Raw genomic sequence first — 21,171 nt, forward strand, 5'->3', positions numbered from 1 at the left:
GCATATGTCAACAGACTAATTATGAGCCTTTGTTTGCTTACTTACTACTAAAAGACAAGTTGTCTTGTATGTTCACTATTTTATTTAAGGACAAACTTGCAATAAGAAACACATGTTTAATGTAACGTAACATTTTTTGTTATAATAAAGCCAATAATGCCATTTTTTTGTGGTCCCCTTTAATTAGAAAAGTATCGAAAAGTACCGAAATACATCCATCCATCCATTTTCTACCGCTTATTCCCTTTTGGGGTCGCGGGGGGCAACATTCACACTCACATTCACACACTAGGGACCATTTAGTGTTGCCAATCAACCTATCCCCAGGTGCATGTCTTTGGAAGTGGGAGGAAGCCGGAGTACCCGGAGGGAACCCACGCATTCACGGGGAGAACATGCAAACTCCACACAGAAAGATCCCGAGCCTGGATTTGAACCCAGGACTGCAGGACCTTCGTATTGTGAGGCAGACGCACTAACCCCTCTGCCACCGTGAAGTACATTTTAAGGTTAAAGTTAAAGTACCAATGATTGTCACACACACACACTAGGTGCGGCAAAATTATTCTCTGCATTTGATTTTTCGTACTGGTACCAAAATATTGGTATCGGAATTGTTATGTGGAATTGGAATTGTTTAAATCGGTCAAGAAATGTTGAAGTAGGAAATTATGTTAGGGAATTTCAGGAAAAGCGGGAATTTTTTTGAAAATGGTAAAAAACTTGAATGGTCTCAATGAGTTGAAATGATTGGTGGTGGAACTTTTCAAAATCGGTCGAGAAATGTTGAACATGTTGAATTGAGAAATGGTATTACGGAATTCCTGGAATTTCGTGAAAACTAGGAATATTTCCAGTTCAAAAAACAACTTTGTTAATTGTTCTAATTAAGAGGAATGTTTTGAAGGAGAAACAGTTGAAATGCATTGAAAAATGTGGAAGGAGTAGTCGCCAGAAAAAAGGGTGAAAATAGGGCTTTGAAAAACCAGGAATTCTGGAAAATCCTGGATTTTTTTTTTTAATTTGAAAAACAGTAGTTTGAATTTCCAGAATGATGTAATGTGTTGAACGTGGAATGGTTTGAATCAGTTGAAAAATGTGGAAATGGTGGATGTTTGAAAAATGGCCAATTCATTTCGAATGGGAAATATGTCCCAGAAAAAATGAAATTCTGGGAAAGCTGAGAATTTTTGGAATTTGTCAAGGGAAAGCCCGCAATTCCCAAATAGGCTGAACAGTTTGAAGTTGGAAAGTTACCATGAATTGATTAACGTGGATCCCCACTTAAAGGGGAACATAATCACCAAACCTATGTAAGCGTCAATATATACCTTGATGTTGCAGAAAAAAGACCATGTATTTTTTCAACAGATTTCCAAACTCTAAATGGGTGAATTTTGGCAAATTAAACGCCTTTCTGTTTATCGGTCTTTTAGCGATGACGTCAGAACGTGACGTCACCGAGGTAACACACCCGCCATTTTCATTTTCACATTACAAACACCGGGTCTCAGCTTTGTTATTTTCCGTTTTTTCGACGATTTTTTGGAACCTTGGAGACATCATGCCTCGTCGGTGTGTTGTCGGAGGGTGTAACAACACTAAAAGGGAGGGATTCAAGTTGCACCACTGGCAAGAAATCTGCCGCCAGACCCCCATTGAATGTGCCAGAGTGTCTGCACATTTTACCGGCGATGCTAAGACAGACATGGCACAGAGAGGTATGGATAACCTGCAGATGCATTTGCAACGATTAAGTCAACGAAATCACAAAGGTGAGTTTTGTTGATGTTGTTGACTTATGTGCTAATCAGACATATTTGGTCACGGCATGACTGCCAGCTAATCGATGCTAACATGCTACGCTAATTGATGCTAACATGCTATTTACGTTAGCTGTATGTACATTTGAAACTAGATACCCACATTTAATGCGAAACAAACACTTACCAATCGACGGATTTAAGTTGCTCCAGTGTCACAAGATGCGAAAGTCGTGATCGTTTGGTCTGCACATTTTACCGGCGATGCTAATAAGGCAGCCATGCCATGGGCCACTTCATTAGGTACACCCATGCTATAGCGTCAATAGCTATTCGCTCAATAGGTTCAATTTCTTCTTCAATTTCGTTTTCGCTATCTGCCTCCATACTCCGACCATCTGTTTCAATACATGCGTAAGCTGTTGAATCGCTTAAGCCGCTGAAATCCGAGTCTGAATCCGAGCTAATGTCGTTATATCTTGCTGTGGTAAGTAACCGCTATGTTGTTTGTATTGGCAGCCCTGTATGACGTCACAGGAAAATGGACAGTCGCATCGCAAATAGCGAAAATCAAGAACTTTAAAGCTTTTTTTAGGGATATTCCGGGAGGTGTAAAATTTTGAAAAAAACTTTGAAAAATAAAACAAGCCACTGGGAAATGATTTTTATTGTTTTTAACCCTTTTAAAATTGTGATAATGTTCCCCTTTAAACCAGTTGAAAAACGCATGCGGCTGTTACCATTTAGTGGTCAATTGTACGGAATATGTACTGTACTGTGCAATGTAGAAATAAAAGTCTCAATCAATCAATCAAAACGGTTTGAATCGGCTGAAAAATGTGGAAGGCAGAGCGCGCCAAAAAATCTGGAGAAGAAGAAGAAGTTGAATAATAAATACCGTATTTTTCGGACTATAAGTCACAGTTTTTTTCATAGTTTGGCCAGGGGTGCGACTTATACTCAGGAGCGACTTATGTGTGAAATTATTAACACATTACCGTAAAATATCAAATAATATTATTTAGCACATTCACATAAGAGACTAGACGTATAAGATTTCATGGGATTTAGCGATTAATAGTGACAGATTGTTTGGTAAACGTATAGCATGTTCTATATGTTATAGTTATTTGAATGACTCTTACCATAATATGTTACGTTAACATACCAGGCACCTTCTCAGTTGGTTATTTATGCATCATGTAAAGTACACTTATTCAGCCTGTTGTTCACTATTCTTTATTTATTTATTTTAAATTGCCTTTCAAATGTCTATTCTTGGTGTTGGGTTGTATCAAATAAATTTCCCCCAAAAATGCGACTTATACTCCAGTGCGACTTATATATGTTTTTTCCCCTTCTTTATTATGCATATTCGGCAGGTGCGACTTATACTCTGGAGCGACTTATACTCCGAAAAATACGGTAGATACATTTTGGTGTAGAAAACCATATGTGTGAATGCTGTAAAGCATTCACACAAAAAAGTATACAATGTTGAGGATATTACATCCACGCCAGTGTGTCTTCCAAATATAAAAACCACCTACAGAGGGCACCACAAACATATTGCTTGTACTCAAACTGAAATAGTGAAGGAAAAGGGGGGAGGAGGGGAGTTTTTTCCCTTTGCATTAAAAAGTTTTGCAGGATCCAAAACGTACCGAAGTGCTCGGGGAAGTTGGCGTATGAGAGATGAGGAGGTTGAGAGAGGGGTGTGGGGGTGTGAGGCGGGGGGTTGACGCGTGTGAGTGGAGCCACAGGGTGCGCCCCACCGCCAGCTACGCCACACTGTCGCCATACCCCGCTACTTCTCCTCATATGCCGGCTTGTTTTTTTTTTTCCCCCCTCTTCTTTTCTAAATAATCAAGCAGTTGGGATGATGAATGATTGAAGAAGTATGGAAGGAAGGAAGCTCAGGATGCCTTCTCCCCCCCAGGGCTCGGCGGTAAAGACTGACAGGCCCGACAGTGCAGGTTGAGCTCTGGGAATAAACACCATTCCCTTTCATTCCCTCACCCCGCTGATACTTTTTCCTGACGAAGGGGTGACAACATGGCGACCTGCTAATTTGTCACCGGTGTTGCTTTGGGAGGAGCTTCCTGTCGTCAGGATGGGCAAAGGTGTCAGCCAAAGGGCCCGCTCTGGTTTTTTTTTTTTTCATACAAACATAATTAAAAGGACTGCGTTAGTATGAAATAGTGTGTATAAGTGACATATTTTCCATTAAAACCGGTTCATACTCAGTGTACCTGACATTGTGGCCGGTGAATGTAAAGTTTGGATACATTACAAAGCTCTATTTTGCAAACGCACTGCAATGCTGCCCTCTAGCGGACGTTGGCTGTCCTTGCAGCGCTTTCTAAGAGTAAATGGGTTATATTTGTATAGCTCTTTCCTACCTTTAAGGTACTCAAAGCGCTTTGACACTATTTCCACATTCACCCATTCACCCCCTGATGGCGGGAGCTGCCATGCAAAGCCCTAACCACCACCCATCAGGAGCATGGGTGAAGTGCCTTGCTCAAGGACACAACGGACGTGACGTGGTTGGTAGAAGGTGGGGATCAAACCAGGAATTCTCAGGTTGCTGAAACGGCCACTCTCCCAAACGCGCTATGGCGTGCAAGAGAAAGAGGACTAGTAATCTATTGACAATTGAGCTGTCCATTATCTTTTCAATGTAAATACTGGAAATAGCCTCAAACATCCACAATATAGGTATTATTGACATGTGAGAATCTGGAATTTAAGGAAATGTACAGTACAGGCCAACAGTTTGGACACACCTTCTCATTCAATGGATGTTCTTTATTTGAATGACTATTTACAGTCACGATGAAAAGTTTACATACACTTGTAAAGAACAAAATGTCATGGCTGTCTAGTTTCCAGTAATTTCTACAACTCTTTTTTTTTCTTTTTGCAGAGAGATTTGGAACACATACTTATTGGTCACAAAAAAAACTTCATGAAGTTTGGTTCTTTTATGAATTTTTTATGAGTTTACTGAAAATGTGACCAAATCTGCTGGGTCAAAAGTATACATACACAGGGTTTCCCGCAGCATTTTGTTGTTAAGGCGGCCGCCTTAACAACAAAGAAGAGAAAGAAAAAAGAAAAAAGAAAAAATTTTGTCCTGTTCCGCTTCTCAGGCAAATCATATTGTTGATGTAGATGCCCATATCGGCTGTATTTACTTTACAAAAGAGAAGTGTAGGATAATTCTCTTGTTGCCTTATTTGTCTTTTTCTGTGTTGAAGCAAAGGACATTATGTTAAATGAAGAGTTTCTGTCTCTGATAGTTGATATAATAATGTAACTGCATCATAAATCCTACATGAACTCCATGGTGTTCAGGGATGAATAGTCTCTCCTATTGCTATTGTACTACTTTTTCAGCAATAGTTACATTAATCATTAGTAATGCAGCAGCCTAGTTTTGAATGGCAGGGTCCCTGCTATCACATGTTGATAAAAAAATATAACATTTACATATTAAAAATCAACTACAGGCTTCCCAAATGCTGTATTAAATTAAGCATGATGAGTTGAGGATTGTAGCTGATATAGGCACCAGCGCCCGCTGAGACCCCAAAGGGAATAAGCGGTAAAAAATGGATGGATGGATGGAGTTGAGGATATGTCAACATGTGGGCCCCACTTATTGAAGTCTTTTTTTCAAACGCTTATTTACAGTAAGTCATTAATTTGACTTAAGTCATTATTTTGTCTTAGTAAGTCAATATTTACTAAGGTATATTGCCATTCAGCATACGGAGCGGGAAATACAACCAAAAATTGTAGGCTTCCCCACGCGACGAAGCCGGCCTACTTCACCAACCTGTCCCTGTCGACGCCCACTTCCCTCCTGGAGAGACACCACCTAAACCATGGGTGTCAAACTCTCGCCCGCGGGCCAAATCTGGCCCGCCGTGTAATTTAATTTGGCCCTTGAGGCAATATCAATTTAGCCTCCAAAAGGTCTTGTCTTTGTCCATGTGATGTCAGATGAAACAAAAATTTTGCTTTTTGGCCACAATACCCAACAATATGTATGTAGGAGAAAATGTGAGGCATTTAATCCCAGGAACACTATGCCTATGGTGGTGGTAGCATTGTGCTCTGAACCTGTTTTGGTGCCAATGGAACTGGTGCTTTAGAGAGAATAAATGAGACAATGATAATCATCAGCCCGGAGGTTGGGTCTTGAGCGGAGTTGGGTGTTCCAAGAAGACAATGACCCCAAAGACACATCAAAAGTGGTAAAGGAATGGCTAAATCAGGCTAGAATTAAGTCCATGTCAGAAAACCAACCAATTTAGCTTAACTGCACCAATTTTGTCAAGAGGAGTGGTCATAAATTCGATCAAAAGCTTGCCAGAAGCCTGTGGATGGCTACCAGAAGTGCCTTATTGCAGTGAAACTTGCCAAGGGACATGTAACCAAATATTAACATTGCTGTATGTATACTTTTGACCCAGCAGATTTGGTCACATTTTCAGTACACCCATAATATATTCATAAAAGAACCAAACTTCATGAATGTTTTTTGTGACCAACAAGTATGTGCTCCAATCACTCAATGACAAAAAAATAAGAGTTGTAGAAATTACTGGAAACTCAAGACAGCCATGACATTATGTTCTTTACAGGTGTATGTAAACTTTTGATCGCGACTGTACATTGTAGATTGTCACTGAATGCATCAAAACTATGAATGAACACATGTGGAGTTACGTACTTAACAAAAAAAAAGGTGAAACAACTGAAAACATGTTTTATGTTTTGGTTTATAAACACATGTGGAGTTACGTACTTAACAAAAAAAAAGGGGGAAATAACTGAAAACATGTTTTATATTCTGGTTTATTCAAAATAGCTACCCCTTGCTCTGATTACTGCTTTGCACACTCTTGGCACTCTCTCGATGAGCTTCGAGAGGTAGTCACCTGAAAGGGTTTTCACTTCACACCTCCTAGCCCCTCCTGGTACCCCAGCACCTCCAAAACCCTCAAATCCAGACTCCAAACATCCCAGAATAAGCTAATCCGGTTACTTTTAGACCTCCACCCCAGATCACACCTCAATCCAACTCACTTCTCCAAAGTGGGCTGGCTCAGGGTGGAGGACAGAGTAAAACAACTTGCACTGAGCCTAGTCTATAAAATCCGCTACACCTCCTTGATACCGAAGTACATGTCAAATTACTTCCTTAACGACCGCCATAACCACAACACCAGGGGGAGCTCCACAAACCACGTTAAACCCAGATTTCGATCTAACAAAGGTCTTAACTCATTCTCTTTCTATGCCACATCAATGTGGAATGCACTCCCAACAGGTATAAAAGTAAGTGCATCTCTATATTCCTAAACCGCTCTAAAACAACACCTCCAGGCAACTTCAACACTTTACTAATACCCTCCTCCATTCACATCCCATCTCCCCGGATTATAAACAACTCAAATGTACTTCTAATGTATATACTTGTTCTTATGCTATGTGAACTCACTATGTTCTCTGCTGGCTGTACATATCCTACTAAATAAGACCTACACTGTTTCAATGTCCACATTTCTCTGTTGATGCAATTGTTGATGACTGAAGTTCTGATATCAACCAAAGCTCCTCATCCCACCCCCCGGATTGTAAATAATGTAAATAATTCAATGTACATACTATGATGATTAACTTGTGTGATGACTGTATTATGTTGATAGTATATATTTGTACCATGAATTGATTAACGTGGACCCCGACTTAAACAAGTTGAAAAACTTATTTGGGTGTTTCCATTTAGTGGTCAATTGTACTGAATATGTACTGTACTGTGCAATCTACTAATAAAAGTATCAATCAATCAATCAAATGTGTCATAGTTTTGATGCCTTCAGTGACAATCTACAATAGTCATGAAAATAAAGAAATCGCATTGAAATGAGAAGGTGTGTCCAAACTTTTGGCCTGTACTGTACATCTTATTTTATTTATTAACCCTTGTGCTCACTGACGATTGACTACACATACTCTTGGGATACAAAAGCGATCCGCTCATAAAAGTGTCATAAATATGCAACGTGAGGGTTCCTGGTTCGATCCCCGGCTGCAGCCATCCTCATCACGTCTGTTGTGTCCTTGAGCAAGACACTTCACCCTTCCTCTTGATGGGTCGTGGTTAGGGCCTTGCATGGCAGCTCCCATCTTTAATGTGTGAATGGGTGAATGTGGAAATAGTGTCAAAGCACTTTGAGTGCTTTAAAGGTAGAAAAGCGCTATACAAGTACAACCCATTCACTTAACATATATCTATTGATATAAAGGTTTTATTATTTATTTAGTTTTTTATTATTTTATGGTTGTTTTGTCAAGATAAATGTTGTTTTACAATGGGGAAAATGCAACATAAACATTATTTCTAAGGAATAAAATAAAATTAAAATAAAAAATAGGTTGTCGAGTGTAATATTGGAGGATGGTTAATTACAGCCTTGAATAGGTCAATAATTCATGACTACATTAATTTTGATACAGTGACAAGTAGACATAAAATTGGTGTTTTTACAGTGCCAATTGAGCTAGAATGAGGAAGAAATAAAAATAAATATATAACAAACTGTTACATAAAAATATACCTGCCCAAGAAAACATTATTGCATTTCAGGGGTTTATTGGCAGTTTAACTTATTTTCGCTTAACAAAGTTCTGAGAACTACACTCCTGGTTTTTGGCGTTACCTGCTGGTCAAGGGGCGCAATTACACCAAAACTATCTTCTTTTTTTCTTTCAAAAAGCAAGAATGACCTTCCTTTGGTTTTGATTATAAAAGCATTGTATAGAAATAGTCCAGCATTACAGTCTGTTAAAAAAATAGCAGTTATAATGGGGGTCAATGGGGCCGAAAGAGGTCATAGGAGAAAGTGTGTATACTTCCTATTCTAACAGTAAAAACAATGCAATTTTATAAAAAAAAACAAAAAAAACTTGTGGGGGAACTCCCTGGCAAACTTTTAGACCGCTAACGACAATTATATTGCATGAAAAACACATGTATTAGCCCGTTTTTGGCCCCTGGGGTGCACAAGGGTCTTAAATGAACATATCGCGGGTACGCTTTCTTACTATTTCTGTATTTATAGCTTTTTTTAACATGTCCTAATGCTGCTAAGAATTAAAGTGTACTTGTAAACCAAGTTGCATTGTATATTGTGTGCAATGACAATAAAAACATCTGATCTAATCTAAATGAAACAAGTTAACAGTAATTCATTAATCATTAAATATTTTTGATATGCTCATAATTCTGACTCGTTTGTTTTGCATTATTTCTTTAAAGGTGCATGCTCTTGCTTATTTCAGGGACGTTACGCAAAAGGACGAGAATGGAGGAATTGTGACCACGTAATAGGTCTTAAGCTCCCCGAAAACAAAAAAATATTTTTTCTCGTTGCCTTCTTGATTCAGTTTCGATACACAATTCTTTCATTAAAAAAAAAAAATTCTGGCTGTGATTTTTTTTAAGAAAAGACTTACGATTGGCATACAACTGAATGCTGGCATAACCAACCCGATCATACTTCAACATCACGGAACATCTGTACATTTGAAACATACCGTATTTTCCGGACAATAAGTGGCACTTAAAATCTTTTTTTTTTCCTAAAAACTCGACAGTGCATCTTATAACTCGGTGTGCCTAATGTACGAAATAATTGTGGTTTTGCTTACCGACATCAAAGCTATTTTATTTGATACATGGTGAAATAATAAGTGTGACCAGTGGATGGCAGTCAAACATAAGAGATATGTGTAGACTACAATATAATGGCAGTCACACTCAATAGATGTGTGTAGACTGCAATATGACTCAAGTAAACAACAACATTTTTTATGCGCTCAAAAATCTATCAAAATGTTTTAGTACGACTTTGGTAAGCTATGAAGCCGCACCACTTGATGGATTGTACTGCGCTTCAACAAACAAGTATTATTATGATGTGTATATAAGGTAAGACATTATCTGGTGTTTTGTTTCGTAATAGTATGCAAAAGCAATTTTTCTTACCTTCTGGTACCTGCTGATCTGTATTTAAGATCTGCATAAATCCTGAAAAATTGCACGCGCCTGCCTTTGTCTTCTTGTTATGGGATATTGTTCCTCCGCTGCTGTCATTTCTAACATAAAGTAGTGTAAATTTCTTACTTATATCTGCCATGAAAGCACTAAAACATACCGGTGTAGTGAGTTTACATTATTTACCCAAGGAACTTTAGTTATTAGAGAGTTCAGTTCAGACAGTTTTTCACGGGACACATTTCAGGCGGATGAGGAGACGCTGCTCCGTTATTGATTTAAGTCAAATCTGAATGTCATTAAAACAGTTAGCTCCATCTTTTGACACTTCTTCCACTCCCGTCCTTGCATGCTACACCGTTACAACAAAGATGACGGGGAGAAGACGCTGCCGAAGGTGAGCCACGTAAATAAGACCGCCCACAAAACGGCACATCCTGAGGCGACTGCCAGAAAGCAGCTTGAGGATTATTTGTAAAACATAATCTACGAAATATTTTGACCAAAGAACCACCATTACTTGTTATGTAGACCACAAGGAAGTGTTTTCAATTTAGAAAAAAAATAATAATAATATGAGTCCTTTAATGCGCCCTATAATCCGGTGCGTTTTATATATAAAAAAAGATCAAAAATAGACCATTCATCGGCAGTGCGCTTTATAATCCAGTGCGCCAATGGTCGCACAGGAAACAAAACTCTGGAAAGTTGGAAATGTAGCGTCGTGCCCCTTTAAATAAATGTTACTTGCTTTCACTTCATTCAGAAATGTAAATATTTGTCTGCTATGGCAATACACTAGTTTTATTAAAAAGAGTAGTTTTATTAAAAAGATAACTTTAAATACATCTTCTCTCGCTATGAATGGCACCCTGTAACATAACACAAATGTTACAACACTATAAAAAAATGTACAAGTAAATTTATAGTTTGTGTGATGAGATTCCTTAGATATCTTCAGAAGTTATTGTCTCTAATTGTGTTCTAATGCTAAGCAATCATTTGCAAGTATTACTATAACCAAAAAGGACGAGTCATTAAGACAACAGAATTATGTTCAAGTATATTGGCTAATTTTCTTTTCTTCCTTCTGTTAAATGAGTGATGTATCCACAGGTGATAATAAGCAAAATCCCATGCATGATTAAGTAGATCAATTACTAGAAGAGCCTATAAAGTCATTAGAGCAGCCTCAGCAACATTAATTCACCTTTTAATAACGACCTATGCATACAATAATATTAATGAGTTTTAATTTGTTAGTCACGGCCCAATTAGAGTGAAGAAGAGAGTTGTCCCCATAATAATGAAACTAATTCGCCTGATTTCCCTTGACAAAAGGTCTCCAGATTAACCCACACCGCATTCCGGAGATCCAGTAGCGGTAGAAAGATGATGATGAAGAAATAATAAGGAAACAGAAATAATCTGATCCATACTTCAGAAGTGATCTTCAGCTTTTAACAAGCTATGGCAAAAACATTAGTCAATGATCCTCCGTATGACAAAAATGTGAAGTGAAGTGAATTATATTTATATAGCGCTTTTCTCTAGTGACTCAAAGCGCTTTACATAGTGAAACCCAATATCTAAGTTACATTTAAACCAGTGTGGGTGGCACTGGGAGCACGTGGGTAAAGTGTCTTGCCCAAGGACACAACGGCAGTGACTAGGATGGCGGAAGCGGGAATCGAACCCGCAACCCTCAAGTTGCTGGCACGGCCACTCTACCAACCGAGCTATACCGCTGTTTGATCAGCTGTTTTTAGGAAGCTATGGTTAAACCGCTTGAGAAAGATCTTCCCATATGACAAGGGTGTTTTGCTGTTTTTTAAAAGATATGTTAAAAATATTAGTCAAAGATCCTCCTTTATGACAAGAGTGATCTGCTACTTTTAAGACGCTATGGCTAAAATGCTAGTGAAAGATCTTCTTTATGAGTGTGTTGCTCTTTTTAGGAAGCTATGGCAAAAACACTAGTCAAAGATCCTGTATATGAGAAGACTGATCTGCTTTTATTGAGAAACCTACTGTACTGTGAAAACGCTAGTCAAATACCCTCTAGTGACAGGAAAAATATGCTATTTTTAAGAAGCTATGGCAAAAACGCTAGTCAAAGATCCTCCATTTGACAAGAAGTGAAGTGAAGTGGATTATATAGCTCTTTTTCTCTAGTGACTCAAAGCGCTTTTCATAGTGAAACCCAATATCTAAGTTACATTTAAATCAGTGTGGGTGGCACTGGGAGCAGGTGGGTAAAGTGTCTTCCCCAAGGACACAACGGCAGTGACTAGGATGGCGGAAGCGGGGATCGAACCTGGAACCTTCAAGTTCCTGGCACGGCCACTCTACCAACCGAGCTATACCGCCCAAGAGTGATCAGTTATATTTGAGGACATGCTGCAAAAACGCTAGTCAAATATCTTATAATGACAGGAAAAATATCTTGCTTTTAACAAGCTACGGCAAAAACACTAGTCAAAAATCCTCCATATGACAAGAGTAATCAGTTATTTTTGAGGACACGGCAAAAATCCTGGTCAAATATCTATCAGCAGGTGATGTGTCGTGAACATTGTCACGACTTGTTTATAAAGTCTTTCGTTTTTTTACTGGGATGATCACTTGTCCTTTATTTAACGGCAAACTGTATCAGTGTTCAAATAACATCAATATGAGCTAAAATGTTTTGTCATCTCATCAAATTGACAGCAGGCTGTGAAGATTGTGTATTCAAAATCAGAGGTGTCACTCCTCTATATTTTTGTTGCCCAAATTGTTGTACAGATAGGAGGCCTTGGAGAAGAACAAAGCTTGTTTATTTGACTTCATCTTCATTAGCCAAACTGCTTTGTGTTTTATTTTAATATCAAAAAGTAAACACCAGTTTGTTTTTTTACATTACTTGTTTTTTTTTCATGTCACAGAGGTATTACTTCAGAAACCATTCATTTGACAAAGCACGTTGTTAATGTCTTACTATACGACATATTTCTGCTCAAACTCTTAATGGATCGGTCGGGATACAGCATCTACATGTACATATATATGTACATAACTAAAATAAATATTGAAATAAACTCCCTTTTTCAAAATTTGAAAATACAGATAAAGACATCATGTAATGGCAAAAAGCTGACAAGTTGATATTATTAAAGAATTTAAAAAAATATACATTTGTCTTTAGACATATGGATAACGTATCATCTAATGACAGGAACGATCTGTTGTTTTTAAGAAGATATGGCTAAAATGCCAGTGTTTTACTGTTTTAAGAAGCCAAAACACTAGTCAAATATCCTGTACTTGACAAGACTGATCTGCTATTTTTGAGGACTTACTGCAAAAACGCTGGTCAAGATTGCCGTAATGCCCTAAGGAATTGACCGACATCGGCGGCACTAAAATGGTGTGAACACCCTTCAGTTTTTACTTGTTAATGGAGGAGAGTTGTAACAGTAAACGGTATAATGATAATACGCGATAAAATGGTGGGTAACACCGTCCAATTTTGTCATAGTTTGGCTTGACAATCATGGCGGACTAACGACACGGACTTTGCTCTGAAGATTTCCCCTCGGAGTAAACGGAGCCAAACGCTTGGTTTAACGTCATTTTTCCTCGCTTCCCGCCGTGCAATAAAGCGCGCACTGCTGTGATTAGATGGAGACAGGTATGGACAATATTGGAGACACTTGTAGCCTCACTAAAAGTTTACAGCGAAGGAGAACATTATTTGATGTTGATTTTATTTCCTCAATACAGCATTCATCAGCTGCTGTTAAAGTTAAAGTTAAAGTACCAATGATTGTCACACACACACTGGGTGTGGTGAAATTTGTCCTCTGCATTTGACCCATTTATGGCAGTGGCTCTTAACCTTTTTTCGGTGATGTAGCCCCTGTGAACATTTTTTTTAATTCAAGTACCCCCTAATCAAGGAAAAGCATTTTTTGTTGAAAAACAGAGATAAAGAAGTAATATACAGCACTATGTCATCATTTTGTAATTCATTAAAATTTTATAACAGTGCAAAATATTGCTCATTTGTAGTGGTCTTTCTTGAACTAATTGGGAAAAAAAAGATATAAAAAAACTCTAAAAACTTTTTGAAAAATAAACAAGTGATTCAATTATAAATAAAGATTACTACACATAGACGTAATCATCAACTTAGAGTGCCCTCCTTGGGGATTGTAGTAGAGATCCATCTGGATTCATGAACTTAATTCTAAACATTTCTTCACAAAAAAAGTCTTTAACATCAATATTTATGGAACATGTCTACAAAAAATATAGCTGTCAACACCGATTCTTGCATTGTTGCATTTCTTTTCACAGTTTATGAACTTTGATTCATATTTTGTTTAAGTATTATTCAATAAATATATTTCTAAAGGATTTTTGAATTGTTGCTATTTTTAGAATCTTTAAATAAATAAACGTACCCCTTGGCATACCTTCAAGTACCCCCAGGGGTACGCGTACCCCTGTTTGAGAACCACTGATTGAAGGTGATTTAACCCTGTGACTGAGAGTTAATGAGGTGAGGAAACATGCAGCAGGGGATTTGAACATTGTCACGACTTGTAAAAGTCTTTAGTTTGTTTACTGGGATGTTCACTACTTCTGTATTTAACTGCAAACTGTGTCAGTGTTCAAAAAACATCAATACTAGTTCAAATGCTTTGTCATTTCATCGAATTGAACGCAGGCTATGAAGATTGTGTATTCGACGTGAGGTGTCACTCCTCTTTGTTTTTGTTGGCCACACTATTGTACTGATAGGAGGTGTTGGAGAAGAACAAAGCTTGATAACTTGACTTTATCTTCATTAGCCAAACTGCTTTGTGTTTTATTTTGATATCAAAAAGGAAACACCAGGTTTTGTTTTGCATTACTTTTGTTTTATTATTAAAGAATTAAAAAAAAACTATAACTCGCCTTGGTGTCCAAAAATATGAGCCCTCCTTTAAGGCAACACTTGCATTGACCTTAAAAAGTAAAAAGTTGAGGCCTGTAAATATATGACTTGAAGTCATCACCGCCACTTTTCCTTTTTAAGACACGGTCGATTATAAACTTCTTAAACATTATATAAACTCACTCAAAGAGTGCAAAAACGTGTTTTTAGCAGCATTAATGTCACTTTATGTTGTACGTCAGTATTGTTATGCACATGCCAAGATTATATGAAAATAATACCTTATTTTACATTTTTCATTTTTTCCTCACAGCCATAAACAGGCTTGACTTAATGTCCAAATAAGTACGTCCACCTCGTTAAGACATCACAACGTAGTGGATGGGTACAGAATTCGGTACTATAGGTACAGACCGCCCTCCATCGATTCAACTGGGTACTGATCTACGTAAAACCAAACAATGAAATATTTTGATACCGTTGTTGCACAAGACGTCACGTTGCAGATTCTGTACCGGTTCTAGGTAATGTTATAGTTGTCTATGCCATAAAACAAGAGAAAGGCTTCAGTTTGTAAAATGTGCTAGCTCGATGCTAATTTACATTGGATTTTCCATGGATTGATTGATTGATTGATACTTTTATTAGTAGATTGCACAGTACAGTACATATTCCGTACAATTGACCACTAAATGGTAACACCCGAATAAGTTTTTCAACTTGTTTAAGTCGGGGTCCACGTTGGACATGCTGCTGATTAGCAGTAGCGATTTTACAAGGCGATTTCAACAAATTTGGTAATGAAAACTACAACTGAGATACAAGTTTCAATCAAACACCTGGTCCAAACTGCAAAACACTGCGAACAGAGGCAAGCACGTGGCAAAACGCAAGAACCTTATGATTTGATGTGTTGGGCATCGTTTATCATGAGGATCCTACATTGTAACATTTATAAGTCAGAAAAGACAGAATTCATCATATATCTCCTTCAATGGTGGAACTGGATGTTTTTTTCCAATGTTTAATAGATTTTTAAGTTGCTTCCATGTTGTGTAGCAATGTTAAGCGCCAATAATTTTTTGCAAGGTACAGTATTTTGTTGGTATGACATATGTACCCTCTAAGGCAGTGGTCCCCAACCACCGGGCCGCGGACCGGGCCGTGGCCCGATTGGTACCGGGCCGCAGAATAATTTTCTATTGCTATATAAGTAAACATTGATTGATTGATTGATTGATATTAATTTTTATTTAAAAAAATAAATAAATAAATAAATTATTTTTTTATTTTTTTATTAAATAAACATAAAAAACGCAATATACACTTACAATTAGTGCACCAACCACAAAAACTTCCCTTTTTCATGACAAAAAAAAAAAAAAAAAAAAAAGGACATCCCCCCCACCCTGGCACCCGGGCCGCGGGACAAATTATTAAGTGTTGACCGGTCCGCGGATACAAAAAGGTTGGGGACCACTGCTCTAAGGGATTCATTAACCTACTTTAGTGATTTTCAAACTGTACTTGTGTACAGTTTGGCGTAGCACTAGTGGTACGTGTACCACTAGTGCTACGCCAAAGAATCACTTACCGTATTTTTCAGATTATAAATCGCTCTGGAGTATAAATCGCACCGGCCGAAAATGCATAATAAAGAAGGAAAAAAACATATATACGTCGCACTGGAGTATAAGTCGCATTTTTGAGGGAAATTTATTTGATGAAATCTAACACCAAGAATAGACATTTGAAAGGCAATTTAAAATAAATAAAGAATAGTGAACAACAGGCTGAATAAGTGTACGTTATATGACGCATAAATAACCAACTGAGAAGGTGCCTGGTATGTTAACGTAACATATTATGGTAAGAGTCACTCAAATAACTATAACATCCAGAACATGCTATACGTTTACCAAACAATCTGTCACTCCTAATCGATAAATCCCATGAAATCTTCTTCCTCGATGTCGCTTCTAAACAACTCTGCCAACTCCAAAGGTATGCGCCGCTTCCTCTTGTCGTTTTCTGCTGCATATTTCACTACGTCCAGCTTTTAATCTGCTGTACATGATTTCCCTTTCGGTGCCATTTTTGTTCAGCCCTTCTCAGTTTTTCATAAGTTAACACCAACGATGAAATTATCTATTTTAATAGCTATGGCAGGCAGCATTCCATGACCCACAATGCACTTCTGCCATGACCCTCTCCCGCCGAATTCTTATTGGCTGACATGTGTGTGACGATGGCTGACGTGTGTGGGACCATTGCTGACATTTTCTTTGTCTCTTCCGGGAATGAGATAAAAAATATTAATTGATATTTTACAGTAATGTGTTAGTAATTTCACAAATAAGTCGCTCCGGAATATATGTCGCACCCCTGGCCAAACTATGAAAAAAACTGCGACTTATAGTCCGAAAAATACGGTAATTAAAAACAGTGTTTTATTTCCCTACATTCAAACACAGTGTTATTGTTTAAAGTGTGTGTAATGTTACAGTGGCCAAAAATATATCTGTTGAGTAAAACATCTGCCTTGATTTTAATTAATACTTACTACACTACTGTACTTTAATGTTGGCCATTACAGTGGTACTTGGACAGCCGAGCTTTATTTAAGGTCATACTTGGTAAAAAAAAAAAAGTTTGAGAACCACTGACCTGGTTTATTAATACTATTTAGCAAGGGGCTTGCAGTGAAACTTTGCGCCATTCACACTTAGCAAAACACATCCATTATGTGCGTAAGTTTCCAAAATAAAACTGCTCTTATGTACATACATACAGTATATGGAGAATATGAAAAGTAGATTCATCAATAAACATACTTTTTACAGTGCATTTTAAGTTGATAAAGTGGTCACTTTGTTATAGAAATTGGTTTTCCTTTATGTTAGACCCTATGTGTCAAATTCAAATAATCTATGGCCCCCAGGATGGTATTTGATTAGTATTAGAAGCGGCCCGCAGGCCACAGTCGCCTGCTGCTGTTTTGCACGCACCATCACTCCATCGGTGTTAGTGCTAGGAATTTTCAAAATGGAGTCTCAGGGACCCCGTAAAGTCATAAAAATGGGGTCCCCCAGTAAATTTGTGGGGTCCCACTTTTTTGTAAGCGTTTTGAGAACAAATGATAAATGTATGCATTATCCTGTTGTATCTTTTTTTTTTCCTTTCTTTTCTTAGTTTATTTCGAACATGACATACCTACAGCATTATACATCAGGCAATTTCATCATTTCACAATACGCAATACATCATGTCCGAAAAGGAGTAGGAAGAAGCAAAGCTTATTTAATCCTAACCCTTTCCCACGTCAGAGCGCCCACAAATATATACATTCATTCACTGACCTTCTTTACAGCAAAATATCAAAATGACATCTGTGAATGAGTAACACAACAGTTTTGTAACATGTACTTAATTATTTCAGTCATTATTCACATACTAAGATGAAGAATATCTTATTTTCAATAAGTTTGAAAGTTTCTCATAATTCTTCATCTTTGTACTTTGTAAGCACTATTGATTTGAACATCCTCTTAAACTGGATCATATAAGTACAATGTTTAACTTCTTTACTTAATCCATTCCATCATTTAATTCCACATACTGATATGCTAAAGGTTTTAAGTGTTGTACGTGCATACAAATGTTTTCAATTAGATTTTCCTCTAAGGTTATATTTCTCCTCTTTAGTTGAGAAGAATTGTTGTACATTCTTTGGTAGCAGGTTATAAATTGCTTTGTACATCAATTTAGCTGTTTGCAATTTTACCAAATCACCAAACTTTAATATTTTTGATTCAATAAATAAAGGGTTTGTATGTTCTCTGTATCCAACATTATGTATTATTCTAATTGATCTTTTTTGTAACACAGTTAACGAATGTAGCGCACATTTGTAGTTGTTTCCCCATATTTCTGCACAATAACTCAGATATGATAACACTAACGAGCAGTAGAGAATATAAAGTGATTTTTGGCCCAGGACGTATTTTGCTTTATTCATTATTGAAATATATTTTGCCACCTTATGTTGTATGTTTTGTATATGAGATTTCCAGTTCATTTTATCATCTATTAATACTCCCAAAAATCTGGTTTCTTTTACCCTTTCAATATCTACTCCGTCTATTTGTATTCGTGTCTGATGCTCTTTTCTACTGTTACCAAATAGCATTATTTTAGTTTTACTGAGATTCAAAGATAGTCTGTTTTTATCAAACCATTTTTTTAATTTGTTCATTTCTTCCGTTATTATTTGTATTATCTTCTGTGTGCTCTCTCCTGAACAGAAAGCAGTTGTGTCGTCTGCAAATAAAACTAACTTCATGTTAGTTCAACACATTCTAAATTGTGTTTTGGAAAAAGGTTGTCACAAACGTTACTTGATTCATTAAAAAAAAACAATACAAAAGAAAACACATTTTTATGCATATGTAAATGTATTCAGTTATAAACATTCATTCACTTTCTTCTTTCCTTCGTCGATCTACACCTATGGCTCTAGAGCCAGATGTGGCTCTTTTGATGACTGCATCTGGCTCTCACATAAATCTTAGCTGACATTGCCTAACACGATAAGTAATGAATAATTCCGCTGGTAATCACGTTGTTAAAAATAACGTTCAAAATATAAAACATTCTCATGCATTTTAAGCCATCCATCCGTTTTCTACCGCACCTGTTCAAGAAATAACAATGTTATTCAAAAGAATTAGAGACTTATTATACTCTAAAAATGTTGGTCTTACTTAAAAAATGCACGCATTTGGTTGTATTCAGTGTTGAAAAATATAATATGGCTCTCACAAAAATACATTTTAAAGTATTTGGCTTTCATGGCTCTCTCAGCCAAAAAGGTTCCCGACCCCTGATCTAAACTTTACCGCTGCCGGTATTTTTTTTAAGTTTTTATTGTAATATTTTCAGAATGTGTTTGTTCCATTTCTGGCCAATTAAAGACAAAGAAAAAAATATGAAATTGTCTTTATTTTTTTAGTTTCGATGCCATGATTTTAATAGTCGAATGTGCACAGATTTTCCTCCATGCGGCCCTGAGTAAAATGAGTTGGACACCCCTCTGGTAGACTATCTTCATAACTCTGTCATAACATTTTACAAAAACCATATTGGAATGGTTAACAAAGACGAGAAAAGCGCATGTATGCAACATTTTTGCTCTGCTCTCACTTAACTTACCGCTACGAATACGCTTGTTTGCGCCCCGAGCGCAACAAAGCGTGATGCCGCATGCAACTCAGAAATGGTAAATATTGATGGCAAACTCAAACAAATTAGGATTCCAGGATAAGATGTTATCAAAAACTGGAGTTCCATCGTATTTTTTCTGAGTTGATATTGAAAGCAAAACAAAAACAGGACAATTTCTTTGACGGTAAAATACAAAGGTGGTAGTTATCATGAAGAGTCACAATACCTGTGGCGTCGTAACCCTGAAGGTTGCGCCCGTGGTGGGAGTGGCAGGTCGCGGCGAGATGCTATTCTGGGTCTGACCCTGGGCCTGGGCCTGGGCCTGAGCCTGAGCCTGGGCTTGAGCTTGAGCCAAGGCCTGCTGAGGGATCAACACCAGCTGGCCTAACTCGGTCCGGACCAACACCATGCCTGAGGAAGCATGGGGACATTAGTTTTAAAGACACAGCGGGATGGGAAACAGCAGCACACACCAAATAAGGGGGGAAAAATGACAATAATGAGCTTTTTCAAGCAGGCTACTTAAAATAAAAATCCCAGACCAATAGGTACAAAATAGTTTAGTTCATCAATATGACAGCAGGTACTTAAAATATGATTTGAAAGTAAAAATGTAATCAAAATGTGCCCATAACTTTTTGAGCAAACAATAGTGTAATGAAAGCAACGGAGTGAAGTTTTGTGTAAGTCAGCCGTTGTCTTTGTCCCTGTGGGTGGAGGCGTGGACGCTATCATATACAGCGCGTATTAAGGTATTGTAGTAGAAATGATGCTCCCCAAAATGCCATCACTTGTTCCTTCTTCCATTTTATACTTTTTCTAAAATTTTTGTAAAAATCTGCTCCAAAAATTATGAGCAGATACACAAAAATTTCGGTTCGGTACAGACCTCGGTTTAGAGGTCACGGTTTTTTGGTTATTTATTTACCAAATTTGTAAACAATGGCATAACATATATATACACACACACAGGGTCCATTGCCAGGGTTAATGTGGTCAACATATATAAAATAAAAACAAAATTAGATAAGGCTCAGAATGTTTTTTTAACAAAACCTTTCTACATATAAAGTGCTTTTTTTGATTGATTGATTGATTGAGACTTGTATGAGTAGATTGCACAGTACAGTACATATTCCGTACATTTGAACACTAAATAGTAATACCCCAATACATTTTTGAACTTG

At 37.4% G+C, this 21,171-nt stretch overlaps 1 protein-coding gene across 3 annotated transcripts in view; it reads right to left on the minus strand.

The window, feature by feature from the left end:
* The window catches only part of LOC133536309 (transcription initiation factor TFIID subunit 4-like), a 307,989-nt gene that overhangs the window by 263,594 nt on the left and 23,224 nt on the right, over positions 1-21,171 (minus strand). For all 3 annotated transcript variants that reach the window (XM_061876744.1, XM_061876737.1, XM_061876752.1), the window contains exon 2: positions 20,211-20,395. In XM_061876744.1, the coding sequence (XP_061732728.1) occupies positions 20,211-20,395 (185 nt within the window). The remainder of the gene's footprint in view (positions 1-20,210; positions 20,396-21,171) is intronic.

The sequence above is a fragment of the Nerophis ophidion genome, linkage group LG02 (genome assembly GCF_033978795.1).
Source record: "Nerophis ophidion isolate RoL-2023_Sa linkage group LG02, RoL_Noph_v1.0, whole genome shotgun sequence".
Classification (NCBI taxonomy): domain Eukaryota; kingdom Metazoa; phylum Chordata; class Actinopteri; order Syngnathiformes; family Syngnathidae; genus Nerophis; species Nerophis ophidion.